Source organism: Camelus ferus, chromosome 14 (assembly GCF_009834535.1).
Source record: "Camelus ferus isolate YT-003-E chromosome 14, BCGSAC_Cfer_1.0, whole genome shotgun sequence".
Classification (NCBI taxonomy): Eukaryota; Metazoa; Chordata; class Mammalia; order Artiodactyla; family Camelidae; genus Camelus; species Camelus ferus.
The window spans coordinates 5587219-5609881 of NC_045709.1; the positions used below are offsets into that span (position 1 = coordinate 5587219).

The window sequence follows — 22663 nt, forward strand, 5'->3', positions numbered from 1 at the left end:
CTACTAATTTATACCTCCCCCCACCCTTTTCCCCTTTGGTAACCATTAATTTATTTTCTGTGTCTGTGACTCTCTTTTTTTGTAAATAAGTTCATCTGTCTCATTTTTTACATTCCACATATAAGTGATATCATGTGATATTTGTCTTTCTCTGACTTACTTCACTTAGTATGATAATCTCTAGGTCCATCCATGTTGCTGCAAATGGCATTATTTTATTCTTTTTAATGGCTGAATAGTATTCTATTATATATATATATATTTATATACACACCACACTTCTTCATCCAATCATCTGCCAATGGACATCTAGGTTACTTTCATGTCTTGGCTATTGTAAATAGTGCTGCTATGAACATTGAGATGCATGTGTCTTTCTGAATTAGAATTTTCTTCAGATATATCTTAAGGAGTGGGACTGCTGGATCACATAGTAACTCTAGTTTTTCTCTTTTTAATTCTGTCAGTTTTTGCTTATGTAGTTTGAAGCTCTGTGATTAAGTGAATACACAGTTAGTATTATTATTCATTTCTGATGAATTAACTGACTCTTTAACTTTGTTAGTAGCCCATATCTTGAAATTACTTGATATTAATACAGCAACAACCAAAGTTTTCTTAAGTTCGATGTCTTCATAATTTATCCTTTTCCATCTTTCAACCTATCTGTGTCTTTATATTCAAAGTGCATCTCTTGTGAAAAGGTTATGTTTGCAAATTGCCTTTTAATAGAATCTGATTTTTCCCTTTTAATTGGAGTGTCTGGTCCATTTACATCTGATGTAACCATTGGTATGTTTGGGTTTAAGTCTACCATCTCAATATTTGTGTTCTATTCATCCCTTGTTCCTTTTTCCTTTCTTCCTTCTTTTCTGTCTTCACTTAAAGTGGATCATATACCTAAATATAAAATTCAAAACTATAAAACTCCTAGAAGATAACATAGGAGAAAGCCTCTAGATGACCTTGGGTTTGATGATGTCTTTTTAGATACAACACCAAAGGCACAATCCATGAAAGAAATCATTGATAAGCTGGGCCTCATTAAAATTAAAAACTGTTCTGCAAAAGACACTGTCAAGAGAATAAGACAAGTCCCAGATTGGGAGAAAATATTAAAAAAAAAACCCCACATCTGATAAAAGACTGTTATTCAAAATATACAATAAACTCTTAAAATTCAACAATAAGAAAACAAATAACCAGATTAAAAAATAGGCCAAAGACCTGAACAGACACTACACCAAAGAAAATATACAGATGGCAAATAGACATTTGAAAAGATGTTCCACATAATATGTCATCAGGGAAATGAGAATTAAAACAATAAGATACCACTACAGACCTATTAGAACGGCCAAAATCTGGAACACTAACAATACCAAATGCTGGTGAGGATGTGGAGCAACAAGAACCCTTTTGTTCATTGCTGGTGGGAATACAAAATGCTACAGTCATTTTAGAAGACAGTTTGGCAGTTTCTTACAAAACTAACATATCATTACCACATGATCCAGCAATCACACTCCTTGGCATTTACCCAAAGGAGTTAAAAACTGATGTCCACACAACAACATAGACATTTGTAGAAGCTTTATTCCTAATTGCCAAAACTTGGAAGCAATCAAGATGTCCTTTAGTGGGTGAATTGATAAACTGTCGTAGATTCAGACAATGGAATATTATTTAGCACTAAAAAATACATACATAAAACAAAACAAAGAAAGAGCTAACAAGCAATAAAAAGACACAAGACACCCTGAATGCATATTACTAAGTGAAAGAAGCCAATATTTTACGACATTCTGGAAAAGGTAAAACCAAGGAAACAGTAAAAGCTCAGTGATTGACAGGGGTTGAGGGAGGGAGGGATGAACAGGTAGAGCACAGAGGATTTTTAAGACAGTGAAACTCTCCTGTATGACAGGAGAATGATGGATACACGTCAGTACACATCTGTCAAAACCCAAAGAAGCTACAACACCAGGAGTGAATCTAATGTAAACTAGGAACTCTGGGTGCTAATGAAGTGTCAATGTAGGTTCATCAGTTATAACAAATGTACACTCTGGTGGGAGACATTGATAGTTAAGGAGGCTGCCAGGGGGTAGGGAGTATGCGGGAACACTTTGTACTTTCTGCTTAATTTTGCTATGAACCTAAAGTGGCTCTAAAAAAATTAAATGTTTAAAAGAATCAATAGCCATTCTCATCATTGTTCTTGTATATTTAATGTGACTTTTTTTCTGACTGCTTTTAAGATTTTTTTCTTTGGTTTTCAGTAGCTTGACTATAATTTCCTTAGGTATGTTTTTCTCTGTATTTGTCCTGCTTTAGGTTTGCTAAGTTTCTTAAATCTGTGAGTTAGTTTTTAGTCAAGTTTGGAAAAATTTTGGCCAATATTTCTTCAAATATATTTCTGTTCCCTTTTCTCTCTCTCCTCTCATTCCGGGACTCTAATTACCCATATGTCACATTGTTTAACATGGTCTCACCGGTACTTCTTGGTTCAAAGGTGTGTGTACTATGATGTTCACTAGAACACTACTTTTAATAGTGAACCACTGGAAATAACTTAATGTCTATCAGTTGTAACGTGTAAATAAATTAAGGTATAGCCATACTGTGGGACATTTTGTAACAGTTAAAAAAGAATGAAGTTGGCCCACATGTACTAATATGAAAAACATTTCTATGAGACAGGTTATTGAGTAAGTAAAGTATTTACAAAATTATATGTAAGGTACATTTATATAATCTTCCTATATGCACCGATGTGTGTGCAGGTGTGTGTGTACATGCACACATATGTATATTCACATGCTCACAGTTACTCAAGAGCGCATACATATATAAGACTTGAAAGATATACACCAAATAGTGGTTGCCATTAATAAGAGAAGAGCATGATAAGAGAAAGAGCAATACAATGGCAGGCAGTGGTCAAAGGAACTTTAGCCTTCCCCCTAATATTTTAATCTTTTTCGAGGAGAATATATTTCCGCAGAAGTGAAAACCAATTTTTGAAAAGATTGGGAGCAGAGTCCAAAAGACCTGAACTCATGTCCTGTTCTTTCCCTTAACACTAGCTACATAACTTTGTACAAGTGATTTAAATTTTCTGAAATTCTGTAAAATATGTTATTATGAGAACTTAAATGGGATAGCCTATATATAAAGTGCTTGAAAATACCAAGCACTCGGTAAACAACACTAGATTTAATAATACTGAACATGTCTTCTTGTACTTTTTATAAAATAGAATAATTTGTTACCATGCTATCCAGCTATGTGAATCATTCTTATCCTGCCTTTAATTCACCTTTTTACCTTTGCTTCTGTGGGTTTTTCATGTAGGACCGGCTTTCTAGTTGTGTGATCATTTCTGTGGCTAACCTCAGTAAATGAATGGATTAGTTAACTGTGTAAGCTGCATGCTGTATTGGATCATGTTCAACATATCTTGTCTCTGACTCCTAGTAGCTTTGCAGGCACTCTAAATTTTTCCCTATCCTTCTAAGTTTGGAGCTCAAATTGTACAAAATTCAGGCAAGGGTAACTATCAGTGAATCTTAAAATGCTTTACACAATGACTGTTATCACAAGGTATTACTTGCAGCACTCATCATTTGCTAAAAACTTCTTAACTGCTCTAGTTTCCCTTCCCTGAAAGCTCTTGGATTTGGCAAATAACATTTTTTTAAACCTTGAACGAAAAGTCACTGATTGTTGCTTAATGCTTTGTATTTGAAGCTTTGTGTTTGTATGCTTTGTATTTTGCTTCCCTGATTTTTTTGGCAATAACTCATAACTTATCTTTATTCTCCTCTCTCTTATGTTTAGTTCCTTTCTTCCAGAATGTATATAATGACAGACAATAGACAGGGAAAAAAAGACATCTGGGGTAAGTATTTGGAAATATTTCTTTCATTCAGATTTGGCCTTAAAGAACAAAAAACATCCATTTGATAAAAAAAAAAGTAGAATTCAAAAAACATTTTAATTTTTTTCTTAATCAAAAAATGCAAAAAGTAACATTAGTATAAGCATGCAAAGCACAAAATGTTTGAAGGAATTAAAAGATTAAACAAAAATGCTGTAATCAAAGCAAAAGATGACCATGAACTGTGGCTAAAGACATTCAGAAGTAAGAAAAAAAAAAAAGACTCAAAGAAGAAATAAGTAATAAAAAATCTGGTATTTGAATATATCCTTTTAAAAAACTGGTTGTTTTGAGAAAGAAGTTACTCATACCAATGATCAATTCTCATTATGCGACAAGAGAAATTGTTGGGAAAAAAATGCAGTGTTTTCAAGACAATGCTGTGGCTGTATCTGTCCTTCAGTTTTATAGTTTATTATAGATAATCTCTAATTTCTTAGATATTCATTTTTTCAACCATAACATTGTGACACAATTGAGGACTACTTTTAATGCATTAGAGTTAATAAAACTAAAATTTAAAAGCCTAAAAGAATCTTTAGTAACCCCATTATAAAAGCTTAAAAAGAGTTTACTAAATTTCAGGACAAGAAGTATAATGATGAAAACATTAAAAAATGAAGTCTTAAGCTAAGGGGCATTCCATCTAAATCTAACATTGGTAGCCACTCATACCACCCTTTGCCACTAAAAATACCCATTTACATTTCTGCTTCTGTCAAAATAAAGTAAGTGTATTTCATTTACCTATTTCTCATGCTAACTACAACTAAAAACCCTGGACATTGTATAAAATATTAACATAAGAAGCTTCTGAAAGGTGGAGAGAATAGGGCAGACTTGCTAGAGAGCTCAGGATCCAAGGAACGACGTGATGCTGAGCTCCCTGGATTTTCTTTTTCCCTCACATATCCCAGACTGCATATGGGGAAGACAGCAGCCTGGAAATGCCAACAGGTGCAGACAAAGAAGGCTCCGAGAAAAGCCTGCTCTCTAGCCAAAGAACCAGGAAAAGGGCTGTCTAAGCAAGACCAAAAATATTTAGGTAGTAATTACTCTGCTAAAGTCAAACATCACAGGAAAAAACGATGGCTCCACCACCACCCAGATCAGCAAAGATTGAGTGCAAAGCCTAGACCATTGCTGGGACATAAAAAGGTGTCCCAATCCTCTGCTGGGATGGTGTCAGAGAAGGCTAATTGAGGAGCCGGGACTTTTCATTCCACTGGGAAGTAACAAATCACACCCTCTAGTGTGAGTGGAGCCCTTCTGGGGGGGCTAGACTTCTACTCCCATTTAGTGGTAACAAGGCATCCTTCCCCCTTTCCCTGGGAGAAAGTCAGAGGCCTAGTGGAGAGTCAGGACTTAATACCACCACGCAGTAGTAACAAGGCCACATCTACGTGGAGTCACTGGAGGCCACATGGGAGGGGTAATGAGGTGCTCCTGCCCCTCCTGGCCAGGACCTCATCAGCAGAAGCCTAGCTGGCAGCCAGGACTCCTACTTCTGACCACCAGTAACAAGACGTCCTTCCTCCCTACATTGAGTGTCAATGAAGTATGTACATGTATGTGTTAAGAAGCAGGAATCCAATTTTATTTCAAAATTGTCTTTATTTTTTCATATGGCTAACATTATGTTTGCATCATTCATCACAGATTACTTCTGGATTATTTTCTTCTGTTTTATTAATCATTTTTTTCTATTTCTATGCCCCTTGTGTACTGTCTTCCTATTTACAATTTTATAATAAATCTTGATATGCTGAAGGGTAAGAACATATCCATTTATTTAGATTGCTAGTAAAGTATAAGATAAAATCATGGTGTTTCTTAAAGACAGTGTTTTGTAAAGGTGAGGGTTTTGTCTTCAAATTCCTCAGATGTTTATTTTGTCAAATTAGTCATAGGAAGTTGAAAATATGCATCTTTATATTTTCCAAAGTAATTTTTAAGGGTGAAAATTATTTATTTACCCTTAACAGTATACACTTTTCCATTTTTGTTCTCCACTCATCTAAACAATAACTACATAAGTCTACCAGTGGTACCTCAAATTTAGTCTCACCTTTAATTTTACATATCAGTTTGTTTGTTTTTTAGTTGGACAGCTGAAAATCACAAACATGAAGTCAGAGAGGTATAAAATACCAATGCTTCCATTGTCTTTACTCTACTTTGAAGAGTCTATAATGTCTATCTGTGACATCTTTTTGGCTGGATTGCCTCTGCTTTCTAGCCATTAATTGGGTACAAAGTTGGTGGAATGGGACCTGGAAGAATTCTAGGTCAGATTTAAATAGGAGTGAGTGCTTGCTTTGTTTGCATACATTCATATATTTGAATATTTTTGAATGAGGAAGTTATCTATAATTATCTATTAATGGTTTGAACTTATCAACTGCTTTTTTTAGCTCTTTTTTGTTCTCCAGCTGTTTTGAGAATTGAGAGTAAACTATGGAAATTATGAATGCAGTATAAGTTTAAAAAACGATCCCATAAAACATTGAAATCCACATAATTAAGACTTACCTCTATTTCTTTTCTTAATTTTTCATGTGTCTTTTTTTCTTCCTCAAGAAAACAAGTTTTTTCAATGATGGATTCTTTTACAGTTATAATTTTATCCTTTAGCTTTGCAATGTCTTCCTGTATGTTTATAAAATTTAAAATATACAAGTCAAATGATGAATGGTCACTATAAGTCCAAGATTTTCAGTGTTTCTATAATTTAAGAAAACTAGACATCACATTTAATTTCAATAAATAGGATTAGAATATTAATTCTATAGGTACAAGGAACAAAGAATGGTTATTCAAAAAAGCAACCCTTAGATTTGAAAATTTAGAAGTAAAAACCAAATGAAAATAATACACAAAGGAAAGTGGTAGTCATAGCAGCAACTGCCCAGCAATAATGTAAAGGACATTTTTTAGTTTTTAGCAAAATATAATAGATATTTTAAGTTTTTATCTCCCAATGTTTTCAAAGAATATTAAAAGAAAGATGCTTAAGATGCAATTACTAATTCATATTGTTTGCACAACAGCATTAAGCACACCAAAGTTATTTTAATTGGTCTAGAGCCATTAGCTTGGAAGCTAGGGGCTCAACACTTTTGTGAGTCACCCTTTTTTAACAAATGGATTAATTGTTCACTGTGATTTTGTTTGACTATATATTCTTATTAATCCATAGGGGATTTAGAGATGTTTCCTTTATGCATTTGCACATTTGGCAAAGTTGTTACATAACTCATACACTTAGGCAAGTTTTTAAAATTTGTGAATCCCATTATAGCCCCCATGGGTATTTTACTAAGTTAGTGATAAATTTGTCATTTAATAAGTATACTTGTAAAAAACAAAAGGAGTAATAGGAAAAGTTTTAGTAAGTGGTATTTCAAACCTGTAGTTGTTTCATAACGTTTCCTTTTGGATTTTGGAGATCCTGCCTAAGTTCCTCTTTCATTATCTTTAGTTTTTTAACGAGCTCTCGTTTCTCATCGAGTTCAGTCATGAATGACCATTTGCTTTCTACCTCCCTCAAACTGTCTTTATGCGTTTTCATTTTTCCATAGTATTCATTGTATCTTATCATGTGTTCCTCAAAATCCTCTTGGGCTGCTTCTATGTCAAATTTAAGCCTCACATTTTCTGAATGCAAGGATTTGATTTGGTTTTCCAGATTTCCACACTGAAGCTTGGTATTCTGTATGGCAGCGTCTTGCTGATAAATTCGCCTTTCGGTTTCTTTAGTTTCCGCACAGACAGATTCTATTTGTGTTTCAAGCTCATGTAGTTCATTCTGCAAGATATTTCAACGTTATTGTTATTAATTCATGACAGTCAACATGAAAGGCAAGTCATTGTTTTGATCCATAGTGCGTGTAGGAAAAAAATCACTTCACATAAAAAATATGTATTTATCAGATATAGAAAAATTGATGCATAACAGGAGACATGTAATAAAGTACCAAAATTATTTCATAATCAGAGGGAGCCCAGGGTTATATATTTCCTATTTTTTAATGTTCATCTAATTCTAAATATTAAAATTTTATCATTTGTCTTAATATTTTATATGTAAAAGATACTTTACAATCATTTTACTAACACATTTGTAGGCATCAGAAGTACTAATGAAAGGAAAACTATACAATAAAAATGATAAAACCCTGAGTTAAAAAAACAACAGATCTAAGTTCTAGTGCCCTTACTGCTATTCACTGGTTGGAGTGATCATACATGGCAAATAATTTAATTACCCCTTTCAAACCACACTTTCTTCATTTGCAAAATGAGTACAAAAGTATACCTTAACTTTGCCTCTGTGGGGCATTTGGCATTTCTAACCAGCACCGCCTTTAAAAAACCTAGTGTTTACACCACTACTACTCTCTGGTTCTCCTCAGGTATCTCTGAGCATTTCTTCTCAATCTCAATGGTTTCTTCAAATACAGGTTTTCTTCAGGGTTCAGTCATCATAATTTCCTTCTCTCATTCTATATAGACTCCTTGGGTAATCTTATCCATAGTTACATCTTGAGCTGCATATATGCTGATGATTCACAAAATACAGTGGCTCTCGAGTCCCACACCCAGCTGCCATGGGCCATCTCAAATTCATCACGCCCCAGATCAGACTAACCCTCCCCTCCCCTCCCCTATCCCATCTTGTTCTCCCTTGTATCAGTTTTCTACTGTTGGAACCACAAAACCTGGGTGACATACAACAATTAAGCGTTTATGTGATGAGGAGCAACTGGGTTGGCTAGGTGGTTCTGTTGACTCGGCTGGATTTGCTCAAACGTCTGGAGGTTGGCTGCCTGCAAGATGGTTTAGGCTGGATTCAACTGGGCTGAATGGGATGCCCTGGCTTTGCTTCACATGTATCTTGTCCTGCAGTGGGCCAGGCCAGGCATGTCCTTCTCATGATGACAGCAGATGCAGAAAAATGGAAGCCCAATTATGTAACAACTTTTTCAAGCTTCTGTTTGAATAACATTTGCTACATCCCAGCTGGTCACATGATCAAACTCTCAGTGAAGAGGCAGAAAGTATGCCCACCCACTATGGGAGACCACTGTAATAATACATGGCAAAGGGTATGGCTATACACAGGATAAAGATTTGGGAACAAAAATGCAAATTAGAACACCCCTATGTTCCCAAACTTAGTTACTGGTACTACTCTGAGAGCCACACTTAATTCCTCCCTTCTCTTTATTATCTGTATTTAACCATTCATCAAATTCTAGACATCCTCCCACCAAAAACAATTGTAGGCCTTTATCTTTTTTTTCTGTCTAGTGTGGTCATCCTCTTTAAATATATGTATAATTTTGTGAGGGAAGTACTGCACTAAAAAGACAGACCCAGTCTATCCTTTTCTTGGCAGAAATAAGAGGGGGAAGTACACTGAAGAATGAAACATGCTAATGAATGTCAATCTTTATCTCCAACTCATTTAAAATGCCCACTTGACATTTCTATTTAGATATTGAATAGACACGTCAACTATATATGTTCAGAAAAGAACTTTATTTATTATTGAAGTATAGTTGATTTACAATGTTGTGTTAGTTTCTGATGTACAGCATAATGATTCAGTTATACATATATTCTTTTTCATTATAGGTTACTACAAGATACTGAATGTAGTTCCCTGTGCTATACAGTGGGACCTTGTTGTTTTATCTATTTTATATATAGTAGTTTCTATCTGCTAATCCCAAACTCCTAATTTATCCCTCCACCCTCTCTCCCCTTTGGTAACCACAAATTTGTTTGCTATGTCTCTGAGTCTTTTTTTTGTCTTGTAAACAAGTTCATTTGTATCATATTTTTAGACTCCACATATGATATCATATGATATTTGTCTCTCCACCTGACTTAACTTCACTTAGTATGATAATCTCTAGGTCCATCCATGCTGCTGCAAATGGCATTATTTCATTCTTTTTTATGGCTGAATAGTATTCGTGTGTGTGTGTGTGTGTGTGTGTGTGTGTGTGTGTGTGTGTGTGTGTGTGTGTATAAACACCACACTTCTTTATCCAGTCATCTGTTGATGGACATTTAGGTTGCTTCCAGATCCTGGCTATTGTAAATAGAGCTGCTATGAACACTGGAGTGCAGGTATCTTTTCAAATTATAATTTTCTCCATATACACCCAAGAGTGGGGTTGCTGGATCACATAGTAACTCTATTTTTAGTTTTTTAAGGAATCTCCATGCTGTTTTTCATACTGGCTGCACCAATTTACATTCCCACCAACAGTGTAGGGGGATTCTCCAGAAAAGAATTTTTAATTTGCACACTCAACATGTTCCTTCTTCCAGTCTTCCTGATTTCAGTAAACTGTACCACATTCCACCTGGACACTTAAAAACTTAGAAGTCATTCTTGACTCTTTCCTTTATTTTATCCCCTACAACCTACTTACCAACAAATCTTGATGGCTGGGCATCCAAAATAAAATCCCAGTTCACTCCTGACCAGTCTTCTTATTATGGCCCAGCTTCTAACTGGTCTCCCTGTTTCTGTTCTTCCCCCACTCCCCCCAGCTAGACTCTATTTCAGGCAAAAGAATCTTTTAAAAACATATATCATATCATGCTACTTCTTTGCTCAAAATCCTCCCAGTGTTTCCCATTGCACTAATGATAAAATTCTAATTCTGTAATTTGGCTTTTAAGGCCGTATATGTTCTATCCTGCTCATGTACTACTCTGCCCCTTCCAGCTCCCTTCTATTTATGAAATATGTCTAGCTCCTTCTCCCCTAAGGGCGTTTGTAACTGTTCTCTGTACCTTAAAATTCTCTACCCCTAGCTATTACTTGTTGGGGTCTTTGCCTTTCACAATTCAGCTTTATTATTACTCCTCAGAACAGTCTTCCTTGAATCAAAATGTAAATTAACCACCCACTCTCCTCCCCCATTATACTCTACACATTAGCCTTTTGTACTTCCTTTGTAACACCTCAATCAATGGAATTACATTATTTCTTTATTATTTGCCTCCCTTGAGCAGAAAGTAAACTCCACGGGTGCAGTAAGCTTTCCTAACTTCTTTACCACCATCTTCCCTGTGCTTAAAATAGCACCTGGCACAAAGCAGGTGCTTAATAAATACTTAGTAAATGATTGAATGAGTGATGCACGTGGAATGGTCAGGAAAGGGACACATGCCCTGCCAACTAGACCAGGCTGCTGACCGTCCTGATCAGTATGGGGAGATGACATTTCCACCAACTTGGTCATCATCTCTCCTCTCTCCTGGACTGTTGACTTTCTCCCCTGGCTTTAGTCAATTTCTCCTCCAATCCATTTCTACCCTTTCACTAGAATTATATTTCTTCTTGTTGTTGCTGTTCTTCTCCTCCTCTTTTTCCTCCTCCTTCTTCTTCTTCCTTTTTCTCTTCCTCATCTCCCTCCCCTTTTTTCTCCTTCCTTTTTTTGTTAATAGATTTATTGAGGTATAATTGATGTAAATAAACTGCACATATTTAAACTTTAAAATTTGACAAGTTTTGACTAACTTTTATGATCAAGAGACCATCACAATTAAGACAGTGAACATATCCATTACCCACAAAAGTTTCCTCCTGATCCTTTGTGATCTATCCTACCCTCCTCAGCTCTCTGTTTCCAGGCAAACATTCATCTGCTTTCCATCACTAAAGATCAGTTTGCATTTTGAAAAATTGTATATAAAAAGAATCATATAATATATATTTTAGTATCACTCCTTTCACTCAGCATAATTATTTTGAGATTCATCCATGTTGTTGGATGTATCAGTAATGTTTCCTTTTTATTTCTGAGCAGTAGTTCTTGTTTGGATGTATCACACTTTGATGACCCTTTCATTTGATGGACATTTGGGTTGTTTCTGGTTTTCCAGTGGGCATACACTTTTATTTCTCTTGGGTGAACAAATATCTAGAAATTGAACAGCTAGATCATATGATATATATAGCTGGAGCTTTTAAAGAACTGTAGACTGTTTTCACAAGCGGTTATACCATTTTACACTCCAAATAACAGGGTCTGAGAGCTTCAGTTCTTCCATATCTGCCCCAGCACTTGGTATGGTCAGTCTTTTTAAATTTACCCATTCTAGTGCATTTCAATTTGCATTTCCTTAATAACATTGCATTCCTTAATAACAATTAATAACACTGAGTATCTTTTCATGTGCTTGTCTTTTGCAGTATCATTTTTGATGAAATGACCATTGAAATCTTTTGCCCATTTTTAAACTGGGTTGTTTGCCTTCTTGAATTATAAGAGTCCTTTATATAGTACAAATAAAATCAAGTACATTATCAGATATGCTTTCAAATATTTTCTCTCTGTCTGTGACAACCTAAATGCCCATAGGGCTCCAGCAAGTATACTTCACATTCATTTTCATAACAGTGACTTTTGAACAGAAATAAGAACATTTTTTGATGAAGTCCAATTTAAAAAATTTTTATATAGTATTTAAGGTATCTTGGCCAAACTAAACATCACTAAGCTCTTCTCCTATGTTTTCTTCTAGACACTTTGTAGTTTTAATTCTTGTGTTTAGGCCTATAATCCATTTTGAGTTATTTTTCATATGTGGTATGAGGTGAAAATTGTTCACTTTTTTTGCATGTGGCTGTCCACCATTTTTGATAGATTATCCTTTCCCTAATGAATTGCCTTGACTAAGAACACAGGTGTTCTTAGTCAACTCATGCTTCTAAATAAAAGACTGGTGGTTTAAATAATAGACTTTATTTCTCACAAGCCTGGAGGCTAAGAAGTCCAAGATCAAGGTACAACAGAGTTGGTGACTGGTGAGAGGAGAGGCCTATTCCTGAATTGCAGACAAATCCTTTCTTGCTGTTTTCATATGGCAGAGAGAAAGAGCAAGAAAGCTCTGGGGTCTCTTTCTCTTCTTATAATCCCATCATAGGGGCCCCACCCTTACAACTTCATCTAAACCTAATTACCTCCCAAAAGCCCTGTCTCCAAATACCATCACACTGGAGGAACACAAACATTCTGTCCATAATAGCACCTCTCTGAAATCAATCAATATGTGTGGGGCTATTTCTGAAAACCATATTCTGTTCCATGGATCTATCTTTATGCGATGTCACACTGTCCTGATTACTGTACTCTATAATAAATCTTAAAAGCAGGTAATATTAGAACTTCCAACATTGTTCTTCAAAGCTGTTTGGGCTATTAGAGGTTCTTTGCCTTTCCATATCACTTTTAGAATCAGCCTGTCAATTTTGCTAAAAAAAAAAAGCCTGCTGGGATTTTGATTGGAATTGTTTTTAAACAATAGATAAAAGAGAAAGAACTCACTTGTTAACAATACTGGGTCTTCTGATTCATGAAAATGGTATATCTCCTATTTTGGTCTTTAATTTATTTCAGCAGTGTTTTGCAGTTTTCAGAACGAATTGTCTTAGTCTGCTTGGGCCGCCATAACAAAATACTATAGATTCAGCAGCTAAAATAACAGAAATTTATTTCTCACAGTTCTGGAGTCTGGAAAGGGTGTCAGCATGGTCAGGTTCTGGTGAGAACTCTCCCTGGCTTGCAGAGGGTTGCCTTCTGTGTCCTCACATGGCAGAGAGGGAGAGAGAGCAAGCTCTCCTGTGTCTCTTCTTTTAAGGGCACTAACCCTAACATCAGGACCCCACCTTCGTGACCTAATCTCCTCCCAACTACCTCCCAAAGACCTTCTCTCCAAATACCATCACATTGAGAATAGGCTTCAACACAAGATTTTGGGGGAGACACAAACATTCGGTCTATAACACAAAACTTTTGTCAAATTTACCACTAACTGTTTCATAGTTTTGATGTTACTATAAATGATACTGCTTTTTAAATGTTAATTTCTGGTTATTTCTTTCAATATATAAAAATACAACTGCTTTTTATAATTAATCTTATCTTGCAACCTTTCTAAATTCACTTATTAGTCCTAATAGCTTTTTTAAAATAATAGATTCCTTAGGATTTTCCAAAAATACTCATGCCACCTGTGAATAAAAACAGTTTTACTTCCTCCTTTCCATTTTGGATATCTTTTATTTCTTTTTCTTGCAAGGAGTGGCTTAAACCACCAATACCACAGAATGAACAGAAGTGGTAAGACACATCCTTGCCTTATTCCTGATCTCAGGAGAGAAACAGTCTTTCACTATTAGGTATGATGTTGACTGTAGGATTTATGTAGATGCCCTTTTTCAGTTGGCTGGAATTGTATTCGCTGAAAGTTTTTATCTTAAATAGACGTTGAATTATAATGAGTGTTTTTCATGTATCTAGAATTCTCTTTCTAAAACATAAATTTAACCATTTGCTCTTTTGCTTAAAGCCCATCAAAACCTTCCCCATCACCTCTAGAATAAAGTTCAAGTTTCTTACCATGCTATAAATCTCTCACTACTCAAAATATATTCTATGTTATACCACTACCACTATGAGTGGACCAATGTTATTTAAAGCCTCAGTGAATTTTCTGATGTTCTTTTTGTCCAGAATATCATCCTACTCACTCCCTAACCTTCAAACCTATCCCAGACACCCAACCATGCAAGTGAACTCCAGCCATTCTTTAAAACTCAACTGAAACAGCACTTTCTTTGTGATCATTCCTTTTTCAGTGTTAAATCTGTGTTTATGCCTATATTGTTGACACCACTGCACTGCATGTAATTAGTTGTTTACTTCTTTGTCTTTCTCTTCAATAGATGGTGTACAACTTAAGAGTGAGGACAATGTCAGCAAAATACTTAATAGAAAGTAAGCCCTCAGTGTAAGTGAAAAAACATCTGTGAAACTCTGAAGACTGAGAAGTTTTACATAAAATTTCTTCACAGAAATCTAAGTAAGACATTATTTTTGTATTATATACTATTTTCAACATATATTCTTTTCTAAAAGTGAATAATGCAAGGTAAATATTTATAAGAAATCCATATTAACATGATAGTAAAAAATTATCATCATGTCTCTGCTGATGCATTCATACCTAAAGCCAGTATCAAAAGGAGGTCCTGTACTGCCCACCAGGGCCCCAGCAAGGATACCTTACGTAATAGTTACAAGCATTATTTCATTTAATCATCATAAAAATCTTATAGGCAGGTCCTATTATTATCTCCATTTTACAAATGAGGAAACAGAATAACAGAGAAATTAACCCATGGAGCTGGAAGTAGCAAATCTTGTCTTTTAAACTAGGCAGCTCAGCTCCAGAGCATATTCTTTTCATTTCTATGATATATTTAATAAAAACCTTTACAAAGCACATAGCAGAGATGCTGTTTTCCTTTTCACTTCTCTAGCTATACTAACGGAGTACAGTTACATCTAACTATGCTGCATGCAAAAACAAAGCATGACTTCCAGATTCCCTGTGGTGAAATTACGAATATATTTTGAAATATAAGGAACACTGAAATGTTCCTTATTTACTTGAAATGGGCACTGGCAACTAATAATTATAAGCCATAGCTTTAAAAACACTGGCTTAAAAATTTAACATTCCTTCAATTCAGCATTTTAGGAAAAATTATCAAAAAGAAGTGAATTTAAAGTAATTCGACTGGACACATTGGGTTTTATATGCTTATTTATAGTCACAGTGACGTTGAACATTTGCACATTGGGTGTGTAAAATGTTCCATGAAACTGGAATACTCAGGTAGACTTTACTTAGGGATATCAGAATAATTAAGAAGCTATAAATAAGAAAAAAATAAATTTTAAATTGTCTCCCTAAAGTTATTAAACTATGCTTAATAACTTCCCTGTTACTAGTTTTTCATAGTTTTAAAGAACATAAAGACTCATTTAAAAGACTACGTAAAACAGGTTACCTGCAAATGGAACAGAACTTTTTTGTTTTTTTCTGTTTCTGACGTTTGTGATCGTTGTTGCTTTGCAACTTGCTCTATAGCATCGGTTAATGAAGACGTGTCTCGTTTAGCCAGAGCTAGACAAGAGAATAAAACACATAATAAAAATCTAAATGCAAAGACTCTAAGAAGCTCATGTTTCTTCACTCAAAAGCATGAAAATTGGGATGTTTTCTCATAAATAAACTAAATTTAGGGTTGATGCTCTTCCTTTTCCGACTATAAACAAAACCAAAATCAAAGGCCACAATAATAGACGATTCAAAGTCACCTACTGCAACATTATACCTGTTCCTTTATAGAACAGTGTAAATATTTTGACTGCCCTAAATTTTTTTTTATCCAGACCATTTGCACATATGCTATAACTATAGTGCTACCATAACAACTATATCACAATTACAGGTGATGAATTTTCATTATAGGCTTGCATTTTCAGGTGTTAACGGCTTTCCTGAATACCATATAAGTTTCCTCCTGGTGTAATTTAACAGCTTCTTTCTATTCTAACTTGCTGCTAATTTTAACACAATTATTCTATCATACTACTTTTTTATTACTGCTTATCTTTTAGTTACATATTGCTTAAGATGGCTTCATTACCTTCTTCAGGAATGCCTTGACTCTTCCTTTCTTTGTTGCCTGACATGCTTGTGTCTTTTCCTCTTTTTAGTTCACCTTCTTTACTTCTACAAAATAATCAATGTTGATAATCTTTTACTTTTCTTTTTTTTTCCCTGTCAAGTATTGGTGATTCTGAAAACAAATTAATAGTCAAATATCTCACAGGGATGATGGTGACAGTCATCATTAGTTCCAAGAATTAAAATACAATGATTAAGTGAGAGATTTGGGAAAGAAAGTAGAAACTGTGTTTGGATCTTGGTTGTCCTGCTTTTCAGCTGTTATGACCCTGAGCAAGTTTCTTAATTTCTTTGATCACCAGTTTCCTCATCTGTAAAACCTCATAGGGCTGTTGTAATAATTAAAGCAATGTACGTAACATGCTTAGCACAGGACCTGACATATAGTAACTAGTTATTCTGGATTAGTAGCTGGTATCTCCAGACTACTATGAAGTAGATTCTGAAACTATAACCAGAATCTGTGAGAAACAGTGCCAACATGGATTAGCAACTTCCGTGGTGGGTACAGGATGCACTCGTGTCCTGTGCTATTTTGGCCAGGGTAAGCCTTGTGCAGTCTTAAATTCATATTTCAGTCACTTGTATATCTAGGAGTAAGTGATAACATGAAGGGGTATCTTTCTCCCCTGAAAGGTGGAAAGAGTTCTCTCCTCTATCAACTCAACAAATGAATGCTGAGTTGGCAGAGTTAAAGGTATTACCAACTTTAGGAAAAAGTGTATCTGCGTTTGCTCCTCCATTCCTATGCAAAAGAAATCATATAAGTTTGCATAATTAATAAAAGGAATGTAATGTTGTTAAATACTTCTGAAACTGTCATCTATTTAACACTTGAACAGATGGATTTTTTTCCATTTAAATGACATCCTTTAAAAAAAATCTTAGTTGGTTTTAAAGAACTTGTGAATCTTTCCAAATCATACTAGAGTCACGATAAACTTTACAAGCCAAAAGAAGTGAATATGATCATAACAGTACAGCATGTGTGAGGAAGCTTCCACAAGGAAGTCTGCAAAATCACTAAATCTCTCTCCTAAACATTGGTTAAATACAAAGTTCTTGTATACTAGTTACAAGTGTTTTCCCAAAGCAAAAATTGAAAAGACTGCAATCTGATATATAAAGCAACAAAGAAAATGTTAAATTGCTTTCTAAGCAGGAGACTCAAATCTATCCAGAAGTATCTTATTAAGCTAAAGAAATCCTGAGAGAAATATGCAGCAACGTGTCATTAAGAGAATCGATGATTCTTTCCTGTTTATTCACATAACTTCTTCCTTGAAGTCTCACTTCAGATTTGCCTGCTTCATGATGGCTCCCCTGATACTGAGCCCACTCACCCTGTTCATGCCATTACTCTATGTCCTTTTGGCCCCAGATTAGTGTAATGAATTTGAATCTCATTTTCTCTTTAGCTCTCTTACATGGGTTTCATGGTCACAGACATCATCCGCCTACCTATCCTGATGGACCTGGAACGAAATACTAGTCTATTGTTCTCTTGCAATGAATAAAGTGTCCTTGCTCCAACCTAAGGCCAATCCTCTACTTTTGTACCCCTTTCTCTTCTATTCAAGGATATTACTTCTTTAAATGTCCCATCAATATAATTTCCTCCTTTACTTGGTCAAACATATTATCCTGGACAGCCTATCATATAATCATCAGCAACAATAACCACCCTTGCTTGACACTCTAATCTCCTTCAGCTATTGACCCATTTCTTTGCTCTCCTTTATAGCCAAGATCCTTGCAGTCCACTTTCTCTCCTTTTACTCTTCTAAAGCCCACCAGAATTAATCATTTACAACTCCCCCTTTAAAGTTCTTATCAAAGTATCTATGATGTCCATATTGCCACATTCAGTGGTAAGCTCAGTCCACACCTTCCTTGAACTATCCACATCACTTGGCACATTTGATCATGCCCTCCTTCTTGAAACATCATACTTCTTGGTTTCCTTTGCTGGTTCCTGCTCATCTTTCTCATTTATGTTAGAGTGCCCCAATACTCAGTCCTCAGGCACCTTCTTTTCTCCATCCTCACTCTGCAGCTAATGCCATCCAGTTTCATGGCTTTAAAATTATAGGCTAGAAACTCCCAAACTTCACTCTCTAATCTGACATCTCTCTTGGGCTCCAGACTCATACCAATCTTCCTACCTGATATCTCCACTTGGACTTCTTACAGGCACTTTAACTTATGTTCCAAACTGAACTCTTGATGTCTCATTCCACTTCATCACTCCCCCTAAATCTACTCCTTCATGGTCTTTTCCATACCAGGAAATTACAAATTCGTTTTTCTTGTTCAGACTCAAAACCCTAGAACATTAGCAAGGAGGTCTCTAGAAGGGTGTAGAGCCCAAGGCAATTCAATTAGCCTTGCCCAAGATAATCATAAATCAGAGCTCATTATTGATGCTTCATAGGTCCTTTGGGAAATCCTTTAAGATGCTCCCCAAGTATGTGGTCCACGACTGCTGCCCTAAATGTTTTACCCAATGGACAAATCAGAATCTCGACTCTTTTCCTTCTCTTACGTGCTGTACGCAATTCTTTTGGCAAAACTTATTGGTTACACCTTTAAATTATACTGGAATTCAATCACTCCTTACCACTTTCAAATGCTACCTTAGCAGAGAAGCCTTCCATTTCTTTACTCTGCCTCACTTATCTTAATAGCATTTATCACCACTGACATACATTTGTTTCTTTTCTATTTCCTTTTACTAATATAAGCTCCATGATGGAAGAGACCTGGAACAGTGCTTGGCACATAACAGGTAGCTAACTGTAGTCTGTTGCTACTCCAGTTCACCCTGTTCTCCTGACAGAATAACGTTCCTGAAACACTTCAGTGATCATATCAGATAGCAACCAATCTTTCAGCTCCATCTTAGATGGCATCTTCTTTAGGAAGTCTTTCTTGATCTTTCTGAGTAGATGTGATCTCTCTCTCTTGTTAGCAGAACTGTTTCTCTATCTCTATTATACCATGATAGATAACAGTATAGGCCCCAGGGTAAGACAGAGCTAATCTTGATTCTAGGTTGTGCCACTTACTAGTTTATTAGGTAAATTCTTTCCAACCTGAGCCTCAGATTCCTTATCTGGAAATGAGAACAATAATAGTACCTGCTTCATCAGGATTTTTGTGAGGACTAAGTGAATTAATGCATGTAAAGCATTTAGCAAATTCCTGCCACTCAAATTTCTATTCCTGTTATTGCCATTATTTTTTACTATATTTCTCCATTAGACTATAAGCTACAAGAAGGCAAATACAATGCCTTAACCATTTTTGTATTCTCTAAAGTTTGATGAAGAAATGAAAAAAATGAAGAAAATTAGATTCATATAATAAAAAATAAAGTAACTGGTACTTCTTGATCTCTATTCTTGAAGCAGCATAAACTGAAGAACTCTTGGGTGATATTTATTTAAACCAGCTATTCATGAAAGGATATCTGCTTTAAAACTGAGAAAGTTTTTGTTTTTTCCAGATCTCTACTGTAGAATGCACAAAAAATAAAAGTGAAAACAAACTACTGCCATCTACTGATGATTCATTACAATTGCATAAATCAATGAAAAGAGTTTAGAGACTAGAGAGTATCAATTATTCTTTCATTCAAACCACATATGTGGGTATATATTAATATGCAAAGCACTGTGGGAAATATGAAGATGAATTAAATAACTCTGATTAAAAAAATAAAAACATTATAATACCTACAGTATGACAGCAAATATCCAAACATTACATATAAAAAATCATTTAGAAAACACACTTTCAACTAAAAAATGGCTTTACAGAAAATAATGCAATGGAATTACTATAATAAACCACCATGTTCTATATTAACTATAGCTAACATGTATTAATTACCTGTAACTAGTACTGTTCTAATTGCTTTCACATAGATCATCTGTTTTTTCCCTCAGAGCAACCCTACAAGATAGACATTACTTTTACTTGTATTTTGTAGATGAGGAAACTAAGACTTGGAGAAATTAGAAAATTCACGCAAAGTCATGCATCCAAGCAGGAAGGATGAAATTTGAATCAATCAGGATCCAAATTAACATTTATTAGGTACTTAATATGTACTAAGCATTGTGATAAGCATGACTTGTGCATCATCTCATTTGAATTCAAGAGGTGAGTCCTTGTACTAGGCCATTGGGAGGAGATTTTAAAAAGGCCACGGTTCAAGCTTTTGGAAACTCGTCATCTGGTACCTCCCTCCAAACTAATGAGCAAAATAAAGCAAGGTTGTCAAACTCCACTGAGCCTTTGAGGGTTTTAGGCTTAAAAGAATTAAGAGGGGGTAACTGTCCATGTGTACCCATGTCACATAAGCACCATTTTTCACTCTGAATGAAAAAGCTGTTGTGTGGTCTTGCCAGGCAGTTAAGTTTATAATTTCCTCCTACCTCCTTTATAATAGATGTTTTATTAGAAAACAAGGAAAGAAAAATTGTGCAGATAAATTTCACATAAGTGTGAAATTGCTTTTGTTTTTGTTTTCCAAGTGGGAGGGAGACTTTAATACCTAAAGCTGAGGTTCTACTGGGGAAGCTAAAAAACTAACCTGGGAAAAGATGAGACAAAAATTTTCCTGAAATTAAGTTTTAAATTACAGTCTATATTTGTCATAAGCATGATAGAATCAGATACGGACGGTTTGATTCCAGCAATAAAGAGGCATCACAAGAAAAAAATGTAACACACTGCACAAATGAGTGAGAATCAATAATACATACTTCAGGTGAAAAAGACTAAGTCTTTTCAACCACATGGTTTCAAGGGAAGTTCAGAGTCATCCAAAAAAAATTAATCAATTGAATCATTAAACATGTACTGCATACCTATTATATACCTGAGTCTTAGAATCTGCTGAAACTAGGAATCACTCTCGTCTCTAGTTAGGCAAGGAGATTAAAGTTTCAGGACGCTGAAAACAGAAAGAAACCAGAGGGGTGGTACTGTTCCTTAACTTCCTTTCAAAGACAATGTAGAGAATATTCATATATTACTCATTGCTTATAGCTTTCTGTCAAAGGTGGGATTTCTCTGAATATACAGATAGTACTGGACTACTGAAACATCTTGTTTTGAGGTGTAGACATTACAAAGATTAGTCTGTAGCTCAAAACCAATTTTTAAGGGATACCCAGGCAACTGTTTGGAAAAGAAACTATAGGCCTTTGGTGAAATCCAGTCATAAACCATCTACTTGTCTCCTTCAGAACAGTAAGGGGCAAGATCTTTTTTTACTCTATAAACAAGTAAGTATAATTTCTAGACCAAGAAGCGCTTGTAGCTGGTTGAATGGTGGTCCCCTAGAAATATGTACGTGTCCTAACCCCCAGAACCTGTGAATGTAATCTTATTTGGAAAAAGGGTATTTGTAGATGTAATTAAGTTAAAGATCTCAAGATGAGGTCATCCTGGATTTAGAGTGGGCCCTAAATTCAGTGACAGGTGAGAGACTGAACATGCAAACAATGTCTAGACTATATATAAAAACAGAACTCTGACCCACAGTCTGCGGCAACCAACCCAGGAAACCACTCATTATCTACAGCAACCAGCCCAGGAAGGTAGCCTGCTCTCTATAGGTCAGACTTGTAGGAAGTCAGACCACTATCTCTAATAAAGATTCAGGAGTCAGGCATTAATCCCTGTAACAACTGGTCCCAAAATGGCCAGTGCTTGATTAATAACTGAGAGTTTCCCTAATTTTTGTCCCTACTGTGACTTGGGACCAATCAGAGAAAGCCAAATATGCACCCTTAACCAATCACAAAGGATGCCCCAGTTCTAGTTAGCCCATCTATAGTTTCCGCATGCCAACAGCCTCCACTCAGGGCACACCTGAAGATATCCCTTTTTTCCACTATAAGCTTTCGCACCCCTCTGCCCGCCTTTAAGTCTCTGTCAGAACACAAGTAATGGTGGCTGACTCCCTTGCTCTAGCAAGCTCTGAGTAAACAGCCTTTGTTTACTATCATATGATGATCTTTTCTTTGCCACATGGGTGCCCTTATATGAAAGATGTAGAGGGAGATTTGCAAGTGAGTAGACCATGCGAGGATGGAGGCATAAGAAACCCAAGTCATGCAGCTCCAAAGTAAGGAA

General features: G+C 35.6%; 1 protein-coding gene across 22 annotated transcripts in view; it reads right to left on the reverse strand.

The window, feature by feature from the left end:
• Positions 1 to 22663, reverse strand: part of CCDC122 (coiled-coil domain containing 122) — an 82016-nt gene that overhangs the window by 5741 nt on the left and 53612 nt on the right. For 16 of the 22 annotated variants that reach the window (XM_032496092.1, XM_032496103.1, XM_032496101.1 and 13 more), the window contains 4 exons: positions 16473 to 16558; positions 15831 to 15946; positions 7353 to 7751; positions 6476 to 6592 (listed from right to left, as the gene is read on the reverse strand). In XM_032496092.1, coding sequence (XP_032351983.1) covers positions 6476 to 6592; positions 7353 to 7751; positions 15831 to 15946; positions 16473 to 16518 — 678 coding nt within the window. In that variant the 5' untranslated portion in view covers positions 16519 to 16558. The remainder of the gene's footprint in view (positions 1 to 6475; positions 6593 to 7352; positions 7752 to 15830; positions 15947 to 16472; positions 16559 to 22663) is intronic. The other 6 variants (XM_032496108.1, XM_032496106.1, XM_032496107.1 and 3 more) reach the window with 2 other exon arrangements.